The sequence below is a fragment of the Desmodus rotundus genome, chromosome 1 (assembly GCF_022682495.2).
Source record: "Desmodus rotundus isolate HL8 chromosome 1, HLdesRot8A.1, whole genome shotgun sequence".
NCBI lineage: Eukaryota > Metazoa > Chordata > Mammalia > Chiroptera > Phyllostomidae > Desmodus > Desmodus rotundus.
The window spans coordinates 92,290,377-92,313,049 of NC_071387.1; the positions used below are offsets into that span (position 1 = coordinate 92,290,377).

The 22,673-nt window shown below is 42.4% G+C and overlaps 1 protein-coding gene and 2 pseudogenes across 7 annotated transcripts in view; 1 reads left to right on the plus strand and 2 right to left on the minus strand.

Annotated features, from left to right (window-relative positions):
• The window catches only part of ARHGAP17 (Rho GTPase activating protein 17), an 89,843-nt gene extending 73,982 nt beyond the window's left edge, over positions 1-15,861 (minus strand). For 3 of the 7 annotated variants that reach the window (XM_053926240.2, XM_053926243.2, XM_053926241.2), the window contains exon 1: positions 15,693-15,860. In XM_053926240.2, coding sequence (XP_053782215.1) covers positions 15,693-15,745 — 53 coding nt within the window. In that variant the 5' untranslated portion in view covers positions 15,746-15,860. Of the gene's footprint in view, positions 1-3,696; positions 3,946-15,692 lie in introns of those variants that run through there. The other 4 variants (XM_053926250.2, XM_053926238.2, XR_008427069.2 and 1 more) reach the window with 3 other exon arrangements.
• Positions 15,862-16,501: 640 nt separating this feature from the next.
• LOC112304864 (F-actin-capping protein subunit beta isoforms 1 and 2 pseudogene) lies at positions 16,502-17,171 on the minus strand (annotated as a pseudogene).
• A 339-nt stretch (positions 17,172-17,510) lies between these two features.
• On the plus strand, positions 17,511-22,344 carry LOC112304718 (thyroid receptor-interacting protein 11-like; annotated as a pseudogene).
• Positions 22,345-22,673: the final 329 nt, after the last annotated feature.

Below are 22,673 nucleotides of genomic sequence, written 5' to 3' on the forward strand. Positions count from 1 at the left end.
TGGTGGTGGGGGGCGGGGAGAGCTTCAAAACTGTCCCCTGTTCAGAACCATCTGGTTAATGGAAGGATCTTATGGTTGCCAGAAAGGCACAAAGGTGGCAGTTGTTAACGCAGAGATTCTTAAACTTTTTCATCTCAGAGCACACACACCAAAAATACATTTTTTGCTAATCTGACCAAAAAAAAAATAGGTGTAATTTTAATTCATTCATACCCATAGCTATTGTTGTGCTGGCTGCTGTCATTTTTTTATTTGCAAATCTGCGGGGCAGTGCTCCTGATGAAATTACATGCAGTGCGCCAGGTACTGCATGTTTCAAAAATTCTTGTGGCACACTGGTTGAAAATCACTGACATAATGTATTCACGTTAATGGGACAAGAGATCTGGAACAAGAAGGGAGGATCCTCCTCTGACTCTGCAATGACCTGGCAAACAACTCTTCTTTGTTTTATCAGTGCTATTCCTGATGATGTAAATTGGGGCAGGGAGGGGGTGGTCCTTATATCCTGGAAAATGAAAACATAGAAATTTGCTTTACTTCCTTTCTAAAGACTTTCTTTTTAGTCTTTTTGAAACTTTTTGTTAATTCGTGACAGTATTATATCTTTTTAATTTCCAAGAACTAAATCTTTTTCCTAGTAGCCTGCTTTTTAAAAATTTTGTTAAGTGGATGTAATAGCCTTTCTGAAGATTTTCTTACATCCTATTGTCCTGCCTTTCACAATAAATGAACAAATAAAACTGCACTTGCTTTAGTCATTCATAGAGCTACTACATAATAAGACTTTTTCTGAATGGCTTTCATCATCACATTTTTTAATTTCCAAGAATTTTTTAAAAAATATTTTTGCTAATATTTAAATGAATTTTAATGGGGGAGAAGAAACAAGCCCATGTGTCTGGTTAAGCCTCTTAAACTGCCTCCCACAATGCATTCAGTTCCTTCCTCACAGAGAATTCTCCTACCATGAAAAATCTCAGGAACGTATGGTGGAGACAAGTGTAATCTTGTGCTGTAACATGTTGTTATGATAGCTGTGTTCCTAAGAACTTAACAAAAACTCCAAATTATAAAATAAATTAATACAATGGTAGGAGGGGGAGTAATCGGAATGGAGCATTTTAAACAGTTATAGGAATTTCTACCGTATTACTGGGCAAACCTAGCATTTCATCACGTCTGGATATGATTAAAACAGGATACTGGTCTTTTCTTATCATCACAAATGCTCTTACTAGCAAGAACAGCTCATATATGCACATCCCTTTTTACCATGCACCATCCTGAAAGCAGAACAGAAAATAACCACAAATATTCGAGTTCAGAAGGTACCCCACCCCAGTCACAGCACCTTCTCCATACACTGCACAAATATTTTTTATATTTCAGTTGCATTTTTACCTTTCTTGAAATAATAAAGCATAACATGCTGAAAATGTTGTGTATCTTCTTCCATCTTTAATATTAAAATGGTTCCACAAATTTTCACCAATGGGGAGGTTTAGGGGGTAGAAGGGGACTAAATGATAATGGAAAAAAAATAAAGAACTTATCAAAAAAATTCACCGATTTTGATAAGTTCTTTTTTAAATTCACACTGATATGATGGCTGTCACAATGCAACTCAACAAAACTGTTTTAGATGCAGTTAAAGATAACTAAGCACTACTAGAGCTAGCCTACAGAAAAAGACATTAACAGACTTTTTAGCCAACCCAATACTAAGGTACAATGAACAGGAGAGCACTTAGTGATGTGCTGTGGTTGGGCAGTGAGAAGGAAGAGCCTAGAAGGATCACCACATTTCCAATGTGAATGACTAACTAGACAATAAGGCTCTTCACCTGGAGAGAAGATCTGTGAGGTCCATGAGGTAAGCTCCAGACATGCTGACCACTAGGGTGGAGATGCCCAGTGTGTGTTTGGCTATGTGGCTCTGAGGCATCGCAGAGGCACCTGGGCAAGAAACTGGGAGCGTGAGTAGCAGCAGCAGACACAGACTTGGGGGAGTTCACTCCGAATGCAGGTACTGCAGAAAAGGTAAAGACTAAAGGCAGAGCTTTGGGAATACATGGATGAAAAGCCAAAGCTCTTCTAGGAACAAAGAAGGAGTCCCCAGGGAGGGCCGGAAAGGGAAGAAGCTGGGAGGGTGGTGTCAGTAAATCGAGGACCAGTGACTGGTAAAAAAATGCCAACCATGGCAGAGAGGACAGGAACTGTGAGGAGAATGGTTATTGGAACCAAGATGCAGGGCATAGATGGAGAGTGAGAAGCAAAGGCACACGGGAAGAAAGCAAGCTGAGAAAAACCTGACTGGTTAGCAGCTGAGCAGAAAGAGCCAATGGAGAGAGCAGGTGGGAAAGGTAATAAAGGAGAGCCCCGGAACAGTGGCACAGGTAGGAATGGGGGTGACAAACGGGAAGCTATGATGACTATGAAGACTGTGTACACTGGAGCATCAGAGACTAGGAAATGTGGCTGTATTCATTTTTCTGTGTCCATTTTTCTCAGAAAATGAGGAGGCAGGTCACCTGAGGAGAGTGGGTATGTCTGGAGTAGGGTGGAGTAGGTCTAAGAAAAGTAGAAGTCTGGGAAAAGTACTTAGGAAAATGGGATGGGATGCCAGCCAAGGACTAGAAGGCAGTAATAAAAGCCCAGCTGAGCTTGGAGTCCATAAAATTTTGGCAGTGCTAGCCTGAAAAGTTGGATGCGTTCTGGGTCACACCCTGCAGAACAGGTGAAAAAAAAAGGCCAGCTGGACAGAGTTCTGAGAGTGATGTCAACCAGAGACTGACTGAGGTCACAAATGGAAGGGGGCTGAATAAAGGGCAGGAGAAACTGGGGAAAAAGGAATCCAAAAGGGTAAGAGATGGTGGACAAAGAATTAGGGCTCTGATTTTAGAAGTGGTCCCTAAAACATAGTGGTCAATAAAGAATGCCAGTGCACACTCCCACCAGCAGTGTATGACACAACATTCCTCACCTCTCCCAAGGCAGCAACATATCATTATTTTAAATGTGGTTTTTTTAAAAAGATTTCTATTTACTTTTAGCAAGAGGGGAAGGAGAAAAAGAGGGAGAGGAACATCAATGTGTGAGAGATACGTGGATCAGTTGCCTCTCGCTCACCCTCAATTGAGGACATGGCCCACAACCCCAACACATGCCCTTATTGGGAATCAAACCAGCAACCTCTCAGTTCACAAGCTCAATCCACTGAGCCACATGAGCCAGGGCTATCATTATTTTAAACTTTGTCAATTTGGTAAGTAAAAGTCAGAGCCTCAAAGCTATGTGCTTCTTCAATTGCTTGTCATTTTGGAGGGCCTCATATATTTACTAGTCATCTATCTTTCATCTGTGATCTTTCTGCTCATGGTATTTGCTTTGTAGAGTTCTTCAAACTGATAAGAGAGTTTTCTTTATGCATTAAGAATACTAATCCTCTGCCATGGCCATTCTCAACTGTTTCCAGTTAATCATTTAATTATTTATGTAGTTAATTATTTATTTAAATTATTATGTAGTTAAATCTATAGGTTATCTTTTATTGTTCATTCTCTGCACTTTCATGCCAGAGCATGAAATACTTTCCATGTTTTCTTCTGCTTATTTTACGATTTTATTTTTTACACAAAACTTTTAATCTGTTTGGAATTTCTTTTGGCCTACAGTGGTGAGGTGGTATCTAACCTGATGATTTTCCCGACTCTTATGATGCCTCCTTATCACACGCCAACTTCTTCAACATACCAGGCTTGTTCCATGGGGTACCAGGAGCTGATGTACTGGTGTGGAAACACAGCAGGGAGGCTGATTAGGTGAAGGTCAGAGAGAAAGCTAGCCAACAGCACAGAGGGGTCTCAGCTCCTCAGACTCAAGTTCAGCACACACTCCACTACACTCCACTGTCCTAAAGCAATTTCAGTTTTTTTTTAAGCCCATATCTAAAAGTTTTAAAAACACTGAATTAACTAATTTGCCCACCCCCCTCGCCCCCGCCCCAAAGCTGACTGTTAAGGGAAAGTAATCTGATGCGATCACCAAATGTGATCTTCGAAAGAAGTAGATTTCTGCTTTTCGGAGGGAGGTTCTCATATGGGCTTTGGAGACCAACAGAACAACCACACAAGCAGACGTGTGAAGCACATCTATAAACAATTTTTCTTTAGAGACCAGTTCACAGCTTGGGAATCATAGCTAAGCATCTGCCCACTAACTAGACTTCTTGAGCAGCCAACCATAGGCGGGTTTTCTTTAATCCTGTGCTTATGCATAGTCTTGAGGATGTCTGAAAGTCCATGAGATTATATGCAAATGTGCATGTGTGGATGATTTATTTAAGGAGAGGACTGTTAGAACCTCCATCTAAATCTATGGTAGCAAGGTTTCTATTCCTGAAGACTGCTCTAGGACTCACAGACTGTATGTAAATAAGTCCATCGCCTGATAACTGCTAACCACTTCTTCAGAGCTGGTGTAACTACTGCCATTCCTCCCACCATTGCTCAACTTTCCCTTCCAATTCCTTCCTCAGTCAAGTGCAGTGCAACTGTTTTCTCCATATAATTGGACTACTACACATTCAGTACTCCGCCTTTAAGATCACCTGCCAATCTTATGACTAACACACAATAAAAACTCAAACATCAGACATACTAAAAGGTGTATGATTCAAAAACGTGAAGAATAATGCTTGTGGATTTCCACTGGGAACCATTCAGATTAGGACATTTGCATTTTAACAGGACGAACATTCCTCATGATGCTTCATACAGCTACACATGATATTGGAGAGTCTAACCAATTAAATAAGGGGTGAAAAAGAAATCATTGAAGTAAATAACAGGGAAGACGAAAATGAAGCAAAACATAGATAATGTATACATAGAAAAGCCAAGAAGTAACAAAATGATTAATCATAGCTAAATAGGGTATAGCATAAATAAGTATATTCATAAACATTAATATCGCCCATATTTACCAACTAAACTAATCAGGCACAATTCTCAACAACAAAAACAAAGTACTTTGGAGACACACAAAAGCCCATATAAGGAGATGTGCTGTGCTCGTGTTGCAAAGGTATCAACTCTCTCCATGGTTTAGTACACAAATTACCAGACCATAATTCCTGGGTTTTAGTTACAATATTTTTATATCTTCAGGCCTAACCCATAGCAGGCACCCAACATATTATTTGAATGAATGAGCTCCAAACCAATCAAATTCCTAAATGATGTTTTCTAGGAACTAGAGAAATGATACCAAAATTCATTTTTTTTACAAAAATAAGAGAGAATAACAAAAAGAAAAGCTGAAGGAGACCAGTTCTACCAGATTGAAAACATATTTCAGATGAAAAGTGTGGTATTGGTGTACACACACATATTCCAAGCCATTCATCCATAGGAGAAAAAAACCAACAAAGTAGATACAAGAATTATAAGTTTAAAAAATGAGAAGCATTACAAAACAATGGAATAGGGTACGACTACTGTTACTTATTTCAGTAAATAACATCCAACCATAACCAGAATCTCCTCAGCTCTTCCCTCTCCCTTTTCTTCGTCCCAAACACTATGGTGTTAAATACTCCCCAACCTAATCTGCAATGCCATCATCTGACCTTCTTTACCCTGCTGCAACAGCTTCCACACCAGGCTCCTTTCACCTTCTCCTCTTTCTCTTCCTCCCTAATCCCAACTCTTCCTGCTACCAGAGTTGTCTTCCTAAAGCATTAACTTAATTTTCTCAACCTTCTGCATATAAGGATCCCCTAAATCCTACTGCAATGGTCCTCAAACCACAATCCCCCAAAACTGGAACAGAAGCTTTTCTAACGATGGTCTTCCATGGATGACAGCAAAACCCATCAATACTCCCTATCTCCAAAAGTTGGTGTTCACAGTCAGTGGTGGTCATGTATTTGAGTCCTGCCATCATGGAGTTGTATGGGCAATATTATTAATTCTACCACGTCCAAAAATGAAAAGGCAGTGAGAATACTGAAAGGCTACAAGAGGAGATGAACAAGTATAATGAAAATTAAAAGCTACACTGTGAGAAATGATGCCTCAATAAATTGTCAATGTACAATAAACTGTTTTTAGGAAAGATAGCCATCAGTTTATATCAGGCAAAGAAAACTGAATATGCTGGTTTTAAAACTTTTTAAGGCTTTGAAGGACAACTTACTCCTTCTATTGGATGGAAATGCATCCAGGGGCTTGTGACTAAACACCACAGTCACCCTGAACTTGAGAACATATGGATCTACACACAGCCACTGCCTCCCTAATGAATTTAAATATAAGTGTTGGATAGTTTTTCTGCTGTTAAGAATCAGATACAGTTGTCTTTTCCCAACTTATTAACCAAAAAATATTAAGTTAAAGGAGGAAATTTTCAGTGTGTTATGTTTCCCCTAAGTATTTTTCTTCCCTCACAGAATTCTCCATTATCCACATTTCTACCTGCCTATTATCAAGACTGCTCAAGTGTCACATGTCAGGGAAGCCTTCCCTGGAAGCCAAACACAACTTGGAGATCCTAGGCCTGTGCCCATGCACCTTTAATCCGAGTGCTCACTGTACCTACTGAAGTAGAAGTACTTTGATCTATTTCCCCAAGGTACAGCTGGGCATGAGTTCAAGTGGCCACTCCAGTCCATGCCTCTGAAAGGATCCAATGACCATACGAAATCCAAGTGGGTGGATTTATAAATGTTCACACTGACAGGTGACAGGTAGCTGGTAGTCGCTTAGAAAAATTTCTGTGCCATTCCAAATATTTATTTACTTACTTAAATATTTGCATTCATTTGAGTACCTGTTTAGTCTACAATTTATTACTTAAATGCTCTGGAGGCATAAATTTAGCTAACCCATGTGGAAGAACACTGAGAAACTAGAGAAGAAATGCTAATGAAACATTAAAAGAGAGATCAAGTTGACTATTAGACTCGAAGGTATCTCTGATAAGGAAGACACCTAAAAAGAATTGTGGGAAGGGGAAGGAAGGTAGAAACATCTTAGAAATGATTAATCAAAAAGAAGTAGCCAATGCAAATAATCAATAAGCTGTAATTAAGTGAAATATCAAGATACAGGAAACAAGTCTTACAAGCCGGAGGGCTGACATGAACTGAGTATTGTTTTCATATCATTTGCTACAAGTAGGCTCTACCTAGTCAAGAATGTTTCTTATATAAATCACAGGGTCAGATTTTCAACAGAATCTGCTTTATCTTCTGAAACTTGTAACAAACCTGCACCAAGTCATAAATCTGTCCCCCTCCAGATCCCATGACTGAGCAGGTGTGGCGGCAAACTCTTTCTGTAAAGGGCCACACAGCAGTAACAGCGTGGGTTCTGCGGGCCTTACAGTCACTGCTCCAAACACTCAACTCCACAGTTGCAGTGCATGGCCTTGTGCAGTAAACCCTGTCCGCAAAACAGGCAGTGAGCAGGGTTTGGCCTAAAGGCCACAGACTAGGGAAGAAGGGCCAATTTGAGGATGTAGTTCATGAGTTGAATTTCAACAGCACATTTAAAGTGTAGACATTCAAGATAAAGATCTAGAGATAAAGAGATGGCAGGGCTAGAGGCATCAAGTTGGGAGTCATCAGTCATGAGGCGGTATTAAGGGGGTGAGATCACCCAGGGGAATGGTCTGAGAAGATAGAAGAAGGACACCTCCCCATCTGAATACAGGGCAGACATGCAATGCCACTGGGAATCATTACAGCCCTGAAGAGTAGGAGAATTATAACCAAACCTCCCTTAACTCAATCTTTTTAAAAAGAGGCTCCTATTTTAACTTGGAGCTTTCATTCCCTTTTCCAAGAAAAATAACTAGTTTCAAATTCATATATGGAAAAAAAAAGAAAAAACCTTCCCACTAGTTTCAGGAAACTAAAAAAGAAAAAAGGCTAGAAAATAAAGCAATTCTAAACTAAAGTATCTATCAACTCTTTTAATGTTCTATTTTAATTATGAGATTTTCACACTCAAAAAATATGATATACATAGAAAGTATGATGAATAATGATAAAACAGATGTCCCATCCCCATCCAAGGAAAAGTTCATTACCAAACACTACTGCCCAACTTTACATACCACAAGAATTAGTCTCTAAACTAGAAGTCAAAGCAGGAAGCCTAATGTCAGATAAAGTTTGCAAATGTGTTTTCTTTAACCTACACAATATGGTTTTCTTCCCATTTTTGTTGGCAATGTTTAACTATCAAGAAACCTCACCTGGAAATCAACATTCTGGAGTATCATTAAAAGTGATACTATGGCAACAAGTGGCTACAGCTGAGAGCACTCTCCCTTTTCAATGAACATGTACTCACTAACTTGCCACAGTCCTCACCACTCCCTGTGGTCTGGCACTTATCTCCCACCCAACTTACTAATTTCACTTCAGTTTGTGACCCCTGCTTACAGAACATATTCATGGTTCCCAGCTTTTAGATTATGGAAAACATTATTTAAAGTAAAAAAAATGTTCACAGACTCTAAATAGGAACATTATCAAAAGATAGGTCCATACTTCCTTATCTACCACTTTGAAATCTACATTTACGAAAGTATACACATATACACAAAACAGGAGTGTAAAGATACCTTTAACAAATGTATACTTTATTAATTACTATGCCTACATTTACTTAATCTGCCTACATTTAAGAAACAGGATGTGCAAACCCTCTGTAGTCTGAGAGGAAGGTGTGGTGCACATGCTGACTCTAGGGCCTTCTACCAAAATGTTAACTCTAGGGGGTCTGCTGTGTGCACATGGAGAACGGCAGCTATAAAAGTAAGCCCATATTAGAGTAGCATGCCGCCTTCACATGTAAAAGTGATGCTATATGACTACATCTTTTCAGGGTTCATTTTTCTTCAGTGAACGATAGACTGTTCTATCATTTGTTATATTCTAGGATTCACAATATATAAAGTGCATAACAAGACCATGAGAGATCAGATTCAGAAACTGCAAGAGAGCAGATTTCTTTCCACCCCTGCTCTATGCAGAGGCTGGATGGAATCCACTCAGACTGAGGACAACCACAGCTACCCCCTTTCTCAGAAACACTGTTCCGAGCTCCTCTAAAAATGGCAGGGGAAATCCTCAGGCATAAAACGAAAGAGAAGTAAGTGAGGGATGTTCAATGTTACTGGAGTCAAGAGATGGCTTGTGATGTTAGATGCTGTAAGGGCTGGCACGGAGGATTCAAGGTTGATTCATTCCGGCTCCAGAAGGGTGCTCTGGGGTGTATAGGTAGAGATGCATTTTGACTCCACATCTGAGAATTCCTGCTGCCCCTATGAAACAGGCTATCTCAGGAAGAACTGCTTTTTCTACTCCTGGAGAAGGTTATCTGATTTCTGTGATCAGGGAGGGGATTGCAAGGGAATTAACAGAGTTAAAACAAGCCAGGTTGGGTCTGGGGCAAGCTGGGTGGCTGGTGCTGCAGCCAGGTGGGCCAGTTGCTGTTCAGTTATTGGAGAATGCCAGGTATTGCCAGGCCTTCTAAGATTTTAGAAGAAACTGGAAATCCAGGTTCTTGTGTGAAAACTCCAAATTTTAAAATATGGGTCAATGATGGTAAAAAATATATATACATACCAAATAGGACACAGCTATGCCCTGCAATCAATCAAACAGTGTGAACCTTTGGTTTTGAAAACTAACATATGCAGAACCTGGAAGGACTAGACCAGGGTTCCTCAATCTCAGCACCCCTGACATTTGGGACCAGATCATTCCATGTTGGGAGGTTGGGGGGCCCTTTTCCTTATAAAATGTCCAGTGGCATCCTGGCCTTCACCCACTAGATGCCAGAGCACACCCCCCCAAAAACCAAGTCATAACAATCAAAGATGTCTCCAGACCTTGCTCCTGATGGGGGGCAAAACTATGCCTGATCAGAGCCACTGGACTGGAACAACATCCAACTCTTAGCCTCCAGGATTTTATAAAAATGTCACTCATAACTCAAACAAGGGTTGTCTCATGTAAGAGCAGCCCACACAAAGTCTGGATTTATAGCTGTATCGAATCAGATACCTGGGACTAAACCCCCAGCTCTGCCATTTACTAGCCTCTTAATGTGGCTTCCTCATCATTAAATCAGGAACAAATAACATCACCCCTTAGAGTTGCTTTAAGAATACAGAGAGAAAATTTATGCAAAGCATCTAGCCCAGCAGCTTAATAAGCACCAAAGACCCTTAGCAAACATTAATTCTTCCCTGGGGAAAAGGCAGCCCAGTATCTATAGTTGGAATGGGATCCAGTCAGAAGCCCTGGACCCAGCCTACGTCCTGCCTCGATCACTTAGGAGTTGTGGGAACTTAACAAGGCAGTCTTCCTTCTTTATAAAACAGAAGTGACAACCACTGCAGGCGAGGACCAAGCCGGGTGGTTTGGCATAGCGCCTGGTATGAACTAAACCACTGAAGAAATGTTGATGATTTTTCTTATCAGATCTTTTTAAAGATTTCTGTAAAGGAAAGAACAATTCTTTAACAAATTCAAAGAACTGATAATGTAGTAATGTCAAGGGGTAAGGTACAAGATAATAAATAATAACAGGGATCATTAATTTCCAGGTCCTTCTACATAAGCAACTGCCAAATCTGGCCCTGGCTTTTTGCTTAGTCCCATATGGTGTCATGCTGGTTGTTTAATTTTCATTAAATGCTATCTTGTTACCAGACAGGGGCCTGGACCTGAGTGGGTCTGCCTCGGGCCAGCTGCAGTGTGTGGGTTTTTGACTTTACGTAGGAAAGATTTTACAACATGAATCCAGGTGACTATGAGGATACATTTATTAAAGGTGGGGACAGTGAAACAAGGAAGGGCTTAGTATATAGGAAGCAACAGGGTAGCCTAGGCTGGGCTGCCTGAGCTCATTGGGAAGTCAGAGAAGAGGGGGCCTTGGGGGATAGGTTCAGGGGATCAGCCAGGGACAACCTGCCAACTGCCCATTTCCTTAGAGTTTAGGAGATGCGTGCCTGTGGGGAAGAAGGAAAAGGGAATGGTGGGGGCTGTTCCCCAGAGGGAGAGCATGTGAGTTGGGTCCTTTGTCTTAATTGAGACTTTTATCTCTCTCTTGTAGGCGGGAATCTTAGGGGATGTCTCAGGGGAGGGTTTCAATAGAATATTAATCAGTTCTCCAGGTGTGCCCTCACAGGGTCATGGTCTCCACTGAGTGGTCAGGGACAGGGCAGGGGTTCTTTAATCGTTGCAATTGGTCCTGGTGTTGAGCACCAGGTTTTGCTGCTTTTCTGGTCCTGGAGCTGAAATACAACTGAGGCCTAGATGTTCTCCCCAGGGAGGAAAGGCCTGGGGAGAAAAGGTTACCCTGTGGGTGAGGTCCCTGTTTTCCCAATTTTGCCCACTGTCAGGCACTCAGGGCCTTCCACCCTGGTGACAATCTGCACGTGGCTGTAAATTGCTCCACCACTGTCTCTGTTTCCCTATTCCACTTGCCAAGGAATTTTCCCAGCTTCTTACTATCCTGTCTCAATCTGATTTTCATTAAAATCCAAATTGTAGGCTTTTCTCAAAATTCCCAAAATTGGGGCCCATATTCCCACACAGACTTTTGGTGAGATAGGAAGTACCCATCAAGTCCTCCCTTCCCCAACCAGCACCCGTTCCCACCACCCCGCCCAAGACACTCACTGATTTCACTAGCCTGCCCCCTCTCAGCATTTTCCACCTTGGCTTATCTAAGGATAACTTCTGGGAAAACATTCCGGATCTCCGAAGAGCACTTCATTCTGGCAGGAGCCAATACTCACTCAGACACTCCCATCCAGAAGCTCACCTTAGATAATAAAGTCTCCTAATTAGTCACTTGAGATCCTTTTCTCATTGACATTTCTACCTCATCACTAGCCATTGCTCAGGTTCCTTATCCTGGTGTACACCTTCCTCAGTTCGGGGTATCGCCTCCCCATATCACCACCATGTCCACTGCATGAAGCATTTTCAAAAACAAAATACCTTTCGTTTTTAGCAGAACTACAAAAAAACATGGCATGACGTCTATTGTTAGCCTGACCAGCATGCCTCCTCCCCTTCTGCTGGTAACAGCACCCTAGTTTTCCTGGGGAAATAGCACTCCCCAACTCTCAGTCCAGTGGTATGAGTGGGGCTGACGCTCCACTCCCATTTCCAGGGAAAGGCCTGTGACCCAGTCAGAAACACTCAGTGTCAGTCCTGGGACTTCTGGCCACAGTGACTAGGAGTAAAGTACTCTGTCTCCCTGGGACTTGAACTGAGGATGACAAAAGACCAGGGGTCTCCTTGTGGACATAGCCTGTATAAAGACAGGACCCCCTGGATCCAGCCCAGTGGATGGCTATACTATTTTTGGACTCTTTGGTCACATATGAGCCAATTAATTCTCATCTTTGCTTAAGGACATTCAAATTAGGTTGTTTTAAAACTCAAAGAGACTTAAGTAATCAGTACGAGAAATTTTTAAAAAGTACTTGAAAATTTTAAAATGGAAAAAAAAAGCTCTGCTCAAATTTTCTCCCATTTTTTCAGCCCTGGCTGGTGTGGCTCCATGTTGATCACCATCCTGTGAACCAAGGGGCCAATGGTTTGATTCCCAGTCAAGGCACATGCCTGGGTTGCAGGCCAGGTCCCCAGTCAGAGCACACAAGAGACAACCACACATTGATGTCTCCCTCCTCCTCTCTTTCTCCCTCCCTTCCCCTTTCTCTAAAAATAAAACAAAATCTTTAAAAAAAAATTTTTCCCCATTTTGTTACCTCCCCTTCATCCAATAAGAGCTGGGTTTTGCTCTGTGAAGTAGCCATGCTTCTGTAAGCTTTTATCTAATGGTATGTAATTATTTTTTACTAGCCAATCTCTTTCACAAATCTATTGAGTTCCCCAAGGGCAGAAACGGTGCAGTTTTCACTCTTGATTCTTCAATATCTTGTATAGTGGCATACAGTTTGAGCTCAACAAGTGTCTGTTAAATGGATGGATCAAAAAAAGGCAGATGAACAAAAGAAACCATCCTAATTCTCTTCTTGGGGACATCCCTATCATGAGACCACGTCAGAAGCCTTGCCCCTGTGATACACAAACCATCTTCTAAAACAGACTCATCCACCCGTTGTAAAAAAGTTGCATCATGAGATCTCACTCCATCCAGCCATTACTAATTCTCCCACATGTCCATCCCATGGAACCTCACTGTGGGTTACTCACAAGGTCCTAATTCTGGGAAGAGAATACTTCACTTCCAGACACCACCTAGAATTCTATGAAATCGATAACCCCCACAGTGGGCATGCCAGTCACACCTATAAATTCACTCATGGGGATGGGGGGAACCTCCTTTGCTTCCTGACCTCCTCCTTGCCCCAAATATACCCAGAATCCAGACTCGATGGCCAACCACCACCTGTTTCCAAACAATAACAATTCTAGGCTCTCCCCTTCCTTCACTTCTTTCCTCCCTAGTCCTTTATAATTACATAAGTGGAAAAATACAAATATGTCTAGGAAATCAACAGCAGTTAAGCAACAGGTTCTCCTGTAAAAAGTTTTGACTTTGGGTGCAAAATTGCCACACCCTTAATTGCTCTGTAATAGCTACAGCTTCCACTGGCATCTAGCAATTAAGATTTTCAAATAGTCAAAGGTCAGAACCAGAATTACAGTCCTCATATGACTCACCATTGACTCTATCCAGTTTTCATTTTCCCATACTTGGGCCCACACCACCAAGGCAATCAGGTAAGAACTAGATTTACAATAGATTAACAATTTTGTTGAGTACCTACTATGTAGTAAGTAGGAAGCACAGCCAACCCTGGAATCCAAGTAGAAAGACATAGCAAGGCTTCTCCAGGCATTTAGTGTAATGAAGGACACGGGCAAGTGAAGAGGCTAATGTAATTGCCTCCACGAAGAGCAGGCACTACGTGGAGTTGTGAAAGCACCCAGGATCAGCCAGTCTATGTTGGAGCATCAGTGAAGGCCGGTCAGGGGCAGAGACCTTTGTCAGGAGACCTAAAGACTGAATAGGAGGGAAAAGGAGGCGGCAGCTATAGGACAGGTGTGTTGAAAAGACTTCCGAAGAGAGTTCCAGATAAAGGCTAATTAGTGAGAAAGCAAGGCCTCCTGTAGAAACTGTAAGTCGGCAAGTATAGCTGGAATTTACAAGTGTGAAGAGGGAAGCTGCCACAGAGGAAGCAGGGGGCCAAAAAGACCCTGAACAGCTTTTCAGCTCTAAGAAGAACTTTATTGAAGAGCAAACATAGCTTCCCTTATACAATATACCAAAAGGCCACGATGACATTCTGATCAATGCATCTTGACCCTCACTAAATACCAATTTTACAATGCATGTTACTGAAAACACTAAGGGGGGTAGAAAACTTATAAGGAATTGCCTTTTAATTTGTTTACAGATTCTTGGTTGAAACATTAGCCTCTCTAGGACTACTTTGTCTACCTTCCTCTCATATCTCTCACTTTCCTACAAACAACAGGAAAGCAGGCACATCAAGGAGACAGAGATTAATTTTGGAAATAGGAAATATACACACCAAGATAACAGGGTGGAGTACCAAAAAAATTGAGCAACAAAACTAAGCAGAAAATTGAGGGAAATGAAACAGTGAAAAGCAAATTTGGAAAACTCAAGAGGAAGTAAGAGTATTTTCATACACACAAAAGAAAGAAGTGTCCCACGTACTTTGGCCAAACTGAACTCCCCCTTTTTGCTTAACTGTTGAAAAAAAAAGTGAAAACTGTGAAAAATTTACACTTTCATATCTCATCGCAGAATAAATAGTAAATCGGGACAGTACAACAACTGCCCTGGAAGACCCTGAAATAGTTGCCCCAGAAAATGCCGCACGTGACAATCACCTGAAAAAGCTCCACAAACCAAACCATCCCTGTCCCAAACGCCTGCTCGTCTCTTCTGTCATTTCGGAATAACTGTAAATCACTATGTATGGTGTCTGGAGGGGGATCACCTGGGAAGGTTTTGTAAGTGTCTAACCACTATGCTGTACAACTGAAACTAATATACATTATGTCAACTGTAATTAAAAATAAGTGTATAAATGTAACACTTTCTTTTTGCCAAAAGACTAGATTTTTTGAAGAATCAATGCTTGCCTGGTATTAAAGCAGAACCAAAGAAGACACATAGAGAAGTATCTGCTTCCAAACCCAAAGTGAGAAAGAGTTTTTTAAAACTTTTTTTTTAATTGGGGCGTGGCGTTTCCATAGCCTTTTTTCCCCGTTTCCACCATGTTAATGTCAAGAAGGTGCGGCCGGGCCGTGGTGCCCGTTCGCTCACGTTTGGAGACAGCAGCACACCGAGTCCCCCGAAGGGCGTCGTGAAGCTTGCTCGGCGAGTGGGACGAGCGTCAGTGACTCAGTTCCTACTGAGGGCCACCGCGCAATGCAGTGAAGAGCTGTCCCAGCCGGGTCGCCAGAAGGCTGGGACCTCGTCTCAGGCAGGGCGCCCGCCGGCCGGGCCTCAGGGGAGGACAGAGACGGGCCGGCCCAGACCCCGGAGCTGAGACCCAGCCGGGCCCGAGAGGGAGGCGCGGCCCGGCCCCGGGGGCTGCCGGCCGGCCCTCCCGCACCGCCCACCCCGCTGACCCCCGCCCGGCGCACTCGCCTGCCTACGGTCTGGTTGGCCAGCTGCTTCATGCGGTTGAACTGCTTCTTCATGGCGGCGGCGGGGCCCCGGCTCTGCCGGCGGGACTAGGGGAGACAGGCTGCGGTTCCTACATCGCTTCCCGGCCTGGCGGCGGTGGCTCGGGCCTGAGCCCGCCCCCGCGCGTCACTTCCAGCGGCGCCGCCCGCAGGCCGAGGGGTAGGAGCGCTGGGCAGCCAGGCCTGCGCCGGCGTCGACTCCTTTCTCCCCGCGGGGACCGCCGGCCCGCGCCCACGACGCCGCTCCATCGGTCGCGCGCCCAGCGGTCGCCCATTGATGATTTTTTTTTTTTGTAGTTTTTCTTTTATCTTTCACGCACCACAGTTTTGTCATAAAATTTTGTTTCACTTTTTTTTTTGGTACCAATGTGACAAAAAGGTTGGAGGGAAGGGGAGGCAGACAGTGTATTTTCTGCCTATGAATGGTTGTGGGGTGTGGGAGAGAGGGCACTGCGGCAAACGTGACCTTCATGGGAAGAGTTCTAATAGCAAAACGTGCTGGGAAGCAGGTCTTTGGAGCCTAGAAGGTTGTTTAGCGCCTTTATTCTCAGGGAGAGACTGCTGTGCAGGTCGGTGACACAAGTTGTGTAACCTGTCTGGGAGGGAAGGAACAGGGAAGGGAGCAGAAAACGAGTTTTCTAAGAAAGGAATCTAGTTAGTGCATAGCATGTCTGGTTAGTGTGAAGCAGAGGTTTAACACTGCTGCTTTCTCTTCAACGCCTCCACCAGATCGTTCTTAAGAGCTTCTTGTTTCGATTTGTCTGCAAAAGTCTACACAGACCTCAGCCGTTGAGGATGTCTTTTGTTTTTCCAAAGTAGATCTCATCAGCTTCTGGTTTTGTTTTCTATGTCCTCAACCAGGTGGCCGATATTGGTTATGTGTGGTGAGCTGCAGCTCACAGTTTTGTCGTTCTCCGTCTGACTGGTAAGGCTGCCTCAGAGGTTCATGGTGCCAGAGTTGGATTTGTTGGTTTGCCGCCACAGCATCATCCTGGGCATTTCTTCTGCACTTCCACCACGTGAATGGAATTCCAGCAGCCTTTGATCTTCTTTGATCTGTCTCCAGCCTTCTTTATGAGGATCACACCAGCAGAGCCATGATCCCAATGCCAGAGGTAGACAGATGAGGCCCCACCCTCAAAATACTGGTCTCCATTCTGGTCAAAGGAAATGTTGTTGGCTGCCATCTCCAGCTTTCTCAGCCAAGCAGAAGGCATGGCCCCATCTTCCAAGGGAGGGTCATGCTTGTTACTTCTTGATGACCTATAGGAGTTCTTGACACTGTTGTAGTCACACAAAAGGTAACCCTTTCCCACTACCTGTCTCTGGCAATTTTCAGCGGCTGATCAACAGAAGACAGGAGATGTTCACATTGACTGGGGACCAGGTCCATCAGGTCACTGAGGATTTCCTCAATTTGCTGAGGAAGTAGGTGCCTCATTAAGCTGCTGATGACTCACAGTGGTGATGCCAGCATCTGTCTCCCCGGCAGCAGGGGCTGGCACTTCCACTTTTCCCAGTGCCCAGGAATGAACATCTGGGTCACTGCCCCCCTACTTCTGAGCTGTGGCCATTGAGGGTTTTCATTAAATGTACTGCCAGTGACACTGGTTAATAACATGTAGGTTTCAAGTGGACATTGTAACTTGGCGGCCATGTGCTCTATCAAGCACTCACCACCCAAATCACTTTCCTTTAGTCATTTTACATTTGATACCCTCGTGCACTCAGTCCAGAGCAAATCTGAAACAGGCTGGTGACAGGCAATACCAGGGCCACCATGGCTCCCATCCCCCCTTCTCTTAAACTCGGTGATTCTTTACTGACTGACCCCTTGTAGGAGTTGCTGTGGGTGAGGAACTGTTCACCATCCTCCCCAGGTCACAGTGGTGCACAACAAGCTGACACTTGTCCAAATGCACTCACTGGTGCTCTTAAGATGAATGCATGTAACGCAGAATTTTTCCTCAAATTTAAAAAAAAATAGTGGCATGGATATCCCAAGCTGCAGGACAACATGGACTGTGTGAGAAGAAAGCCAAAGGCAATATGTGTTTTCTGTTAGCCCACACCCAAGAACAGTGTTGGAGGTAGTGCCTCCTCCGCAGCTGTCATGGTAGTGGCACAGAGGTGGTAGGGGCAGGGCAGTGCAGAGGCAGTCACAGTGACAGAGAGGACAGCAGAGGCTCACAGGCCACATCATTGGATAAGGGCCCTGTGTCGGGCCAGGCCAGGCCTCAGGGTTCCCAGGACCCTACCCCCTAGGCCAAACTGTTGCCTAGCAAGACTTCATTGTGATTTAGTCCCTTGGGCAGCAGTTCCAAGGGGTGGGGGCTTGTCCCACATGGGCTGGCCACTTTTGGCAAGCAGACCAGGTTAGTCCTATGACCCACATCAGTGACCTCCTGGTTTGGTGGCCTTGGCTCTGGCTTAGGTCACTCCCTAGGGCTGAGTGTCATTGTAGCTTCCTTCAATGGCCTCATCCCTAATTTCACAAAAGATGCACTGATAAATGAAACTGAAAAGGGGGGAGAGTCACCTGACTGTAAAAGAAAAGATGTTGAAGCCGTTTAAGCAAACTTAAGATCAGAGAATGAAAGACATAAAACTCTTTGTAGTGATTTAGAAGAGAAGTGTAAGACATCAGAGCTTTAAATAAAGGAGCTAACTGCTGATTACCAACATCAACTACAACAGAAAGATGCAGAAACCAAATTCTGAAAGGAAGACAGGTCATGCTAAAGGATCAGTTGCTGAAGCTGCAGTTAGCCCCTTAGTAAGTTCTGGAGCTGCCCATGTTCCATCCACCCCTGCATCACCTTCATTGGCTTATGACATCAACACGCACGCTTCAGCTTGCGAGGGAGATGACATGGACTCTGTTGACCTTATTTCATCACAAGAAAAAAACATGTTGTCCAATGAAGTTTTAAGACTTGAGGCGGAAGTTAGCCATTGGAAGCATTTTGTTCAGACTTTTGCAGCATGAGGAACAAGCAGCTTTGATCACGATGAAATCTGCAAACTGCAAAATACCATCCAGGAACTTCGACAGAGTCGAAATAAGGAAATGGATTACCATCAATTTGAAGTGGCAGTACTGTAAAATGTTCAAAAACAGAAACTGGCAGAAATAACTTGAAGGCATCAAGAAAAAAATAAGTGACTATGAAGAAAGGATTGAAGAACTGGAAAATCTGTTCCAGCAGTGTGGCTCAGGAATGTGAGCAACTGATGACTGCAAAAACTACTTCAGTTCTACAGACTGGAAAAGAAGAGTCTGTCAAAAAGATCAAAGAACTTGAGGGTAGAATTATATACATCAATAAAAAATTATCTTCTGTAGAAAATTAGAGAGATGTTTTAAGGAGAGAACCAGATCAGAGAAATGAGCAAATTTTTCATGAAAAACTTAAAGGAAGTTTAGGACTCCAGGAGGAATATGCTCAAGCATTAAGGAAAAATAAAAATTTTCAGCTAACCACAGAGGAAAACGACACAAAAAATCCATGAAAGAAGAAAACAGTCATCTCAAAGAAGAACTGCAGCAAGTGAGAGAACAACAGAGTCCAACTGCACCTATGGTGGACCCTAAGACACCAGACACTATTACTAAACACTATTAGTCAACCGAATGTAATTTTAAAAGGTAGTCTTGAGGTGGAAAGAAAACATCATCAAAAGATAATTGAAATTCAGCCCTGACTGGTGTGGCTCAGTGGGTTGGGTATCATCCCACAAACCAAAAGGTCACTGGTTTGATTCCCAGTCAGGACACATGCCTGGGTTGTGGGCCTGGTTCCCAGTTGGGGGTGTGCAAGAGGCAACCAATTGATATTTCTTTTGCACATCGATGTTTCTCTCCCTTTCTCCGTCCCTTCCCCTCTCTCTAAAATAAATAAATAAAATCTTTTTAAAAAAGATTATTAAAATTCAAAAGCAGAATGAACAGCAACTACCTCAATCTTTACAAAAGCAGGAACAGGAAATGGATGATCTTCAATACCAGCATAAGCAAATGAATATTAAACACACTCAGCTCTTTTCTGTGAAAGATGAGGAAATTAAGAATATGCAAAACACAACAGAACAAATCAAAACCCAGTTGCATAAAAAAAACCACAAAAAACCCAGCACATGCAAGCAGAACATTCTAATCATTTTCAAGTAAAAGTTTGGAGTCTTAATACAGAAAAAAAAAGAAGTGAAAAGCATGAGTTAATCTCAAGCTAAAACTGAGAAATTACTGACAGAAATAAAATAACAAGAATTGGAGATTAAACTTCTAACTGAACAGATTGATCAGCTGTCCAAAGATGAGATTGGTAAACTAACTTAGATTTTCCAGCAAAAAGATTTAGAGATACAAGGTCTTCATACTAGAATATCTTTAGCTTCCTGCATCCAGCAGCCATTGCAAGTATATGGTTTAGAAAGCAAACAAGTATTGGATGTTTTAAACAAGAAGACTGTGGAAAATAGCAATCTAAAAAGAATATCCCAAAATGATGGGTACCATTGATGCCAACAATGAAACTGCAAGATGAAAATAAAAGACTGTCTCCTAGATTTGAAAGTACTGGTCAGGATATGTTTAGAGAAACCATTTATAATTTATAATGTATCATTCAAGAAAAAGACTGAGATTGATGCATTAGGGCAGAATGTCATACTTTATTGACAATTTTGCAAACATTCAGCACCGGTAATGAGGCTAGAGGCATTAATATGAATCAGTTTGAGGACCTTCTGCAAGAGCGTGAAAACAGCAAGTTAAGATCATGGAAGAGTAGAAAAGCAGGTGATGACCGCTGCACCAAATACGTGGAGCAAGGCAACCCAATTTCAGAAAAACTTCGACAACTTCAGATCCAGGTTTTAATTGACAGTGATAACAATTCTAAACTACAGGTGAACTCTACTGACCTCATTCAAAATCTAAAGGGAATGGAACCAAGCTCAAAAATTTGAAGGACTTCGTCCAAATTCAGCTCAGCACAGGGCACATTTGCAATGCCAGGGATGCTCTTTTAGATGATCTTCACTTTTTTTCACTAGAAGCCTCCACCAGGTCATTTACTTCAGAGTCCAAAGGCTCTTTTAAGACAAGTGAATCTGATGATTCCAGTGCGTCTTCTAAATTACTCCAAGAATAGGTAGAAGAGATCACAAAATCAACTCAAGAAAAAGATACAAACTCTCCAGAATGATAATGAGAGATGTCTGACTCCATTGCTGCCACCCCAGAACTAAAAAGAAAACAACATGAACACAGTGATTCAGAAATTAGCAGCTAAAGGAGAAACAAGATGTTTTCCAAAACTCACTTATGGAAAAAGGAGCTCTTACTCAAAGCAAAAGGTGATAAATTACTTTCTTTAAAGTGAGAATTTTACTAATGAAGTGAGTGAAAATGAACTTTTGAGGCAGGCAGTCACAAACCTGAAGGAGAGGCTATTTAATTTTGAAATGGATATGTATAAACTAAAACAAGAAAATGAAAAGATAGTAGAAATATCTAGGGAAAAGAAACAGAAAAGCAATCATTACAAGACACAAATATGCAACTTTCTGTGATGAGAAAAGAGAAAGAATTGGAATATGTTGCAATGAAGAAGAGGGCTTCTTGCTTTGAAAGAAAAAGAACAGGGCAAGACTGGGAATTAAATAGGCCTTTCTGTTTTTCAATCCTCACCCAAGGGCTTTTTTAATTTTTATTTTTATTTTATTTTATTTTTTTTTGCTTTAGAGAGACGGGAAGGGAGAGAGAGAAACATCAATGTAAGAGAAAAACATCGATTGGTTGCCTCCCATAAGTGATCATATCCAGAACATGTAGACCAGGGATTATGGGATGATGCCCCAATCAATTTAGCCATGCCAGCCAGGGCTTAAATCCGATTTTAAATGCGGTTACATCACCTTGGCTGGTGTGACTCAGTGGATTGAGTGCTGGTCTGCAAATTGACAGGTCACAGGTTGGATGCCTGGCCTGGGGCCAGGTCCCCATTTGGGGGTGTGTGGGAGGCAATCGATCAATGTATCTCACACACTGATGTTTTCCTCCCTCTCTCCTTCCTTTCCCGTCTCTCTAAAAGTAAATAAATAAAGCCTTTTAAAAAATGCAGTCACGTCAATGCAGGAAAAGACAGTTATGTTTCAACAGGAGAGAGATAAAAGTCATGTTGTCACAGAAACAAATGGAAAACTGTGCTTTACAGAATGAAGTTCAACATTTCCTTGACGGGAGAATTACTTTTAAACCAGGAGCTGGCGGCATCTCGTAACCATGCTTTAGAATCAGAAGTGTCATGTCCACAAAGTTCTGGCTGCAAAATATAGAGCAGCTAAGCTAAAAATGAAAGTTGCAGTACTGGAGGAAAAGCTATGTTCATCTTCTGGTGCAATGGAAAAGGCAAGCCATCAAGCCCAGTTTGCAGGTAGAGTCATTGCAGGAACAATTGAAGGTTGTCACCCAGAAGAAGCATGAAACTGCATTACAGCTTCCTGCTTCTTGGGAACAAGGAAAGCAGTATGCTCACATACTAGCTCACCTGAAGTTAGTACTAGCTGAATGGATGGAGAAGAAATTTATGTATACCTTGGGTCATTAAAACAAACTTGTGTTAATGTTCAAAAATTAGATCAAATGCATAGGTGCACACCTCTTGTGTAACAAAAAAGATCAATAGTGCAACAGTAATACCATTTAAAAAGTGAAAGTTCAGTCCTCCTGACTAAGTCCCATGCCTCTTTCCATTGCCTAGGAAACCACTCTGTTGGTAACCTGTATTCTCTTAGGCCTTTTAGAAATAATATGTGTAGATGGGAGTATATTACTCTCTGACATACTTTAAAAAAAATCATTATACCTTTAGAGACCTTTCCAAATGTAAATGCATTCTATATCCAATCAACTTCTACATATATCTTAATTCCTCCC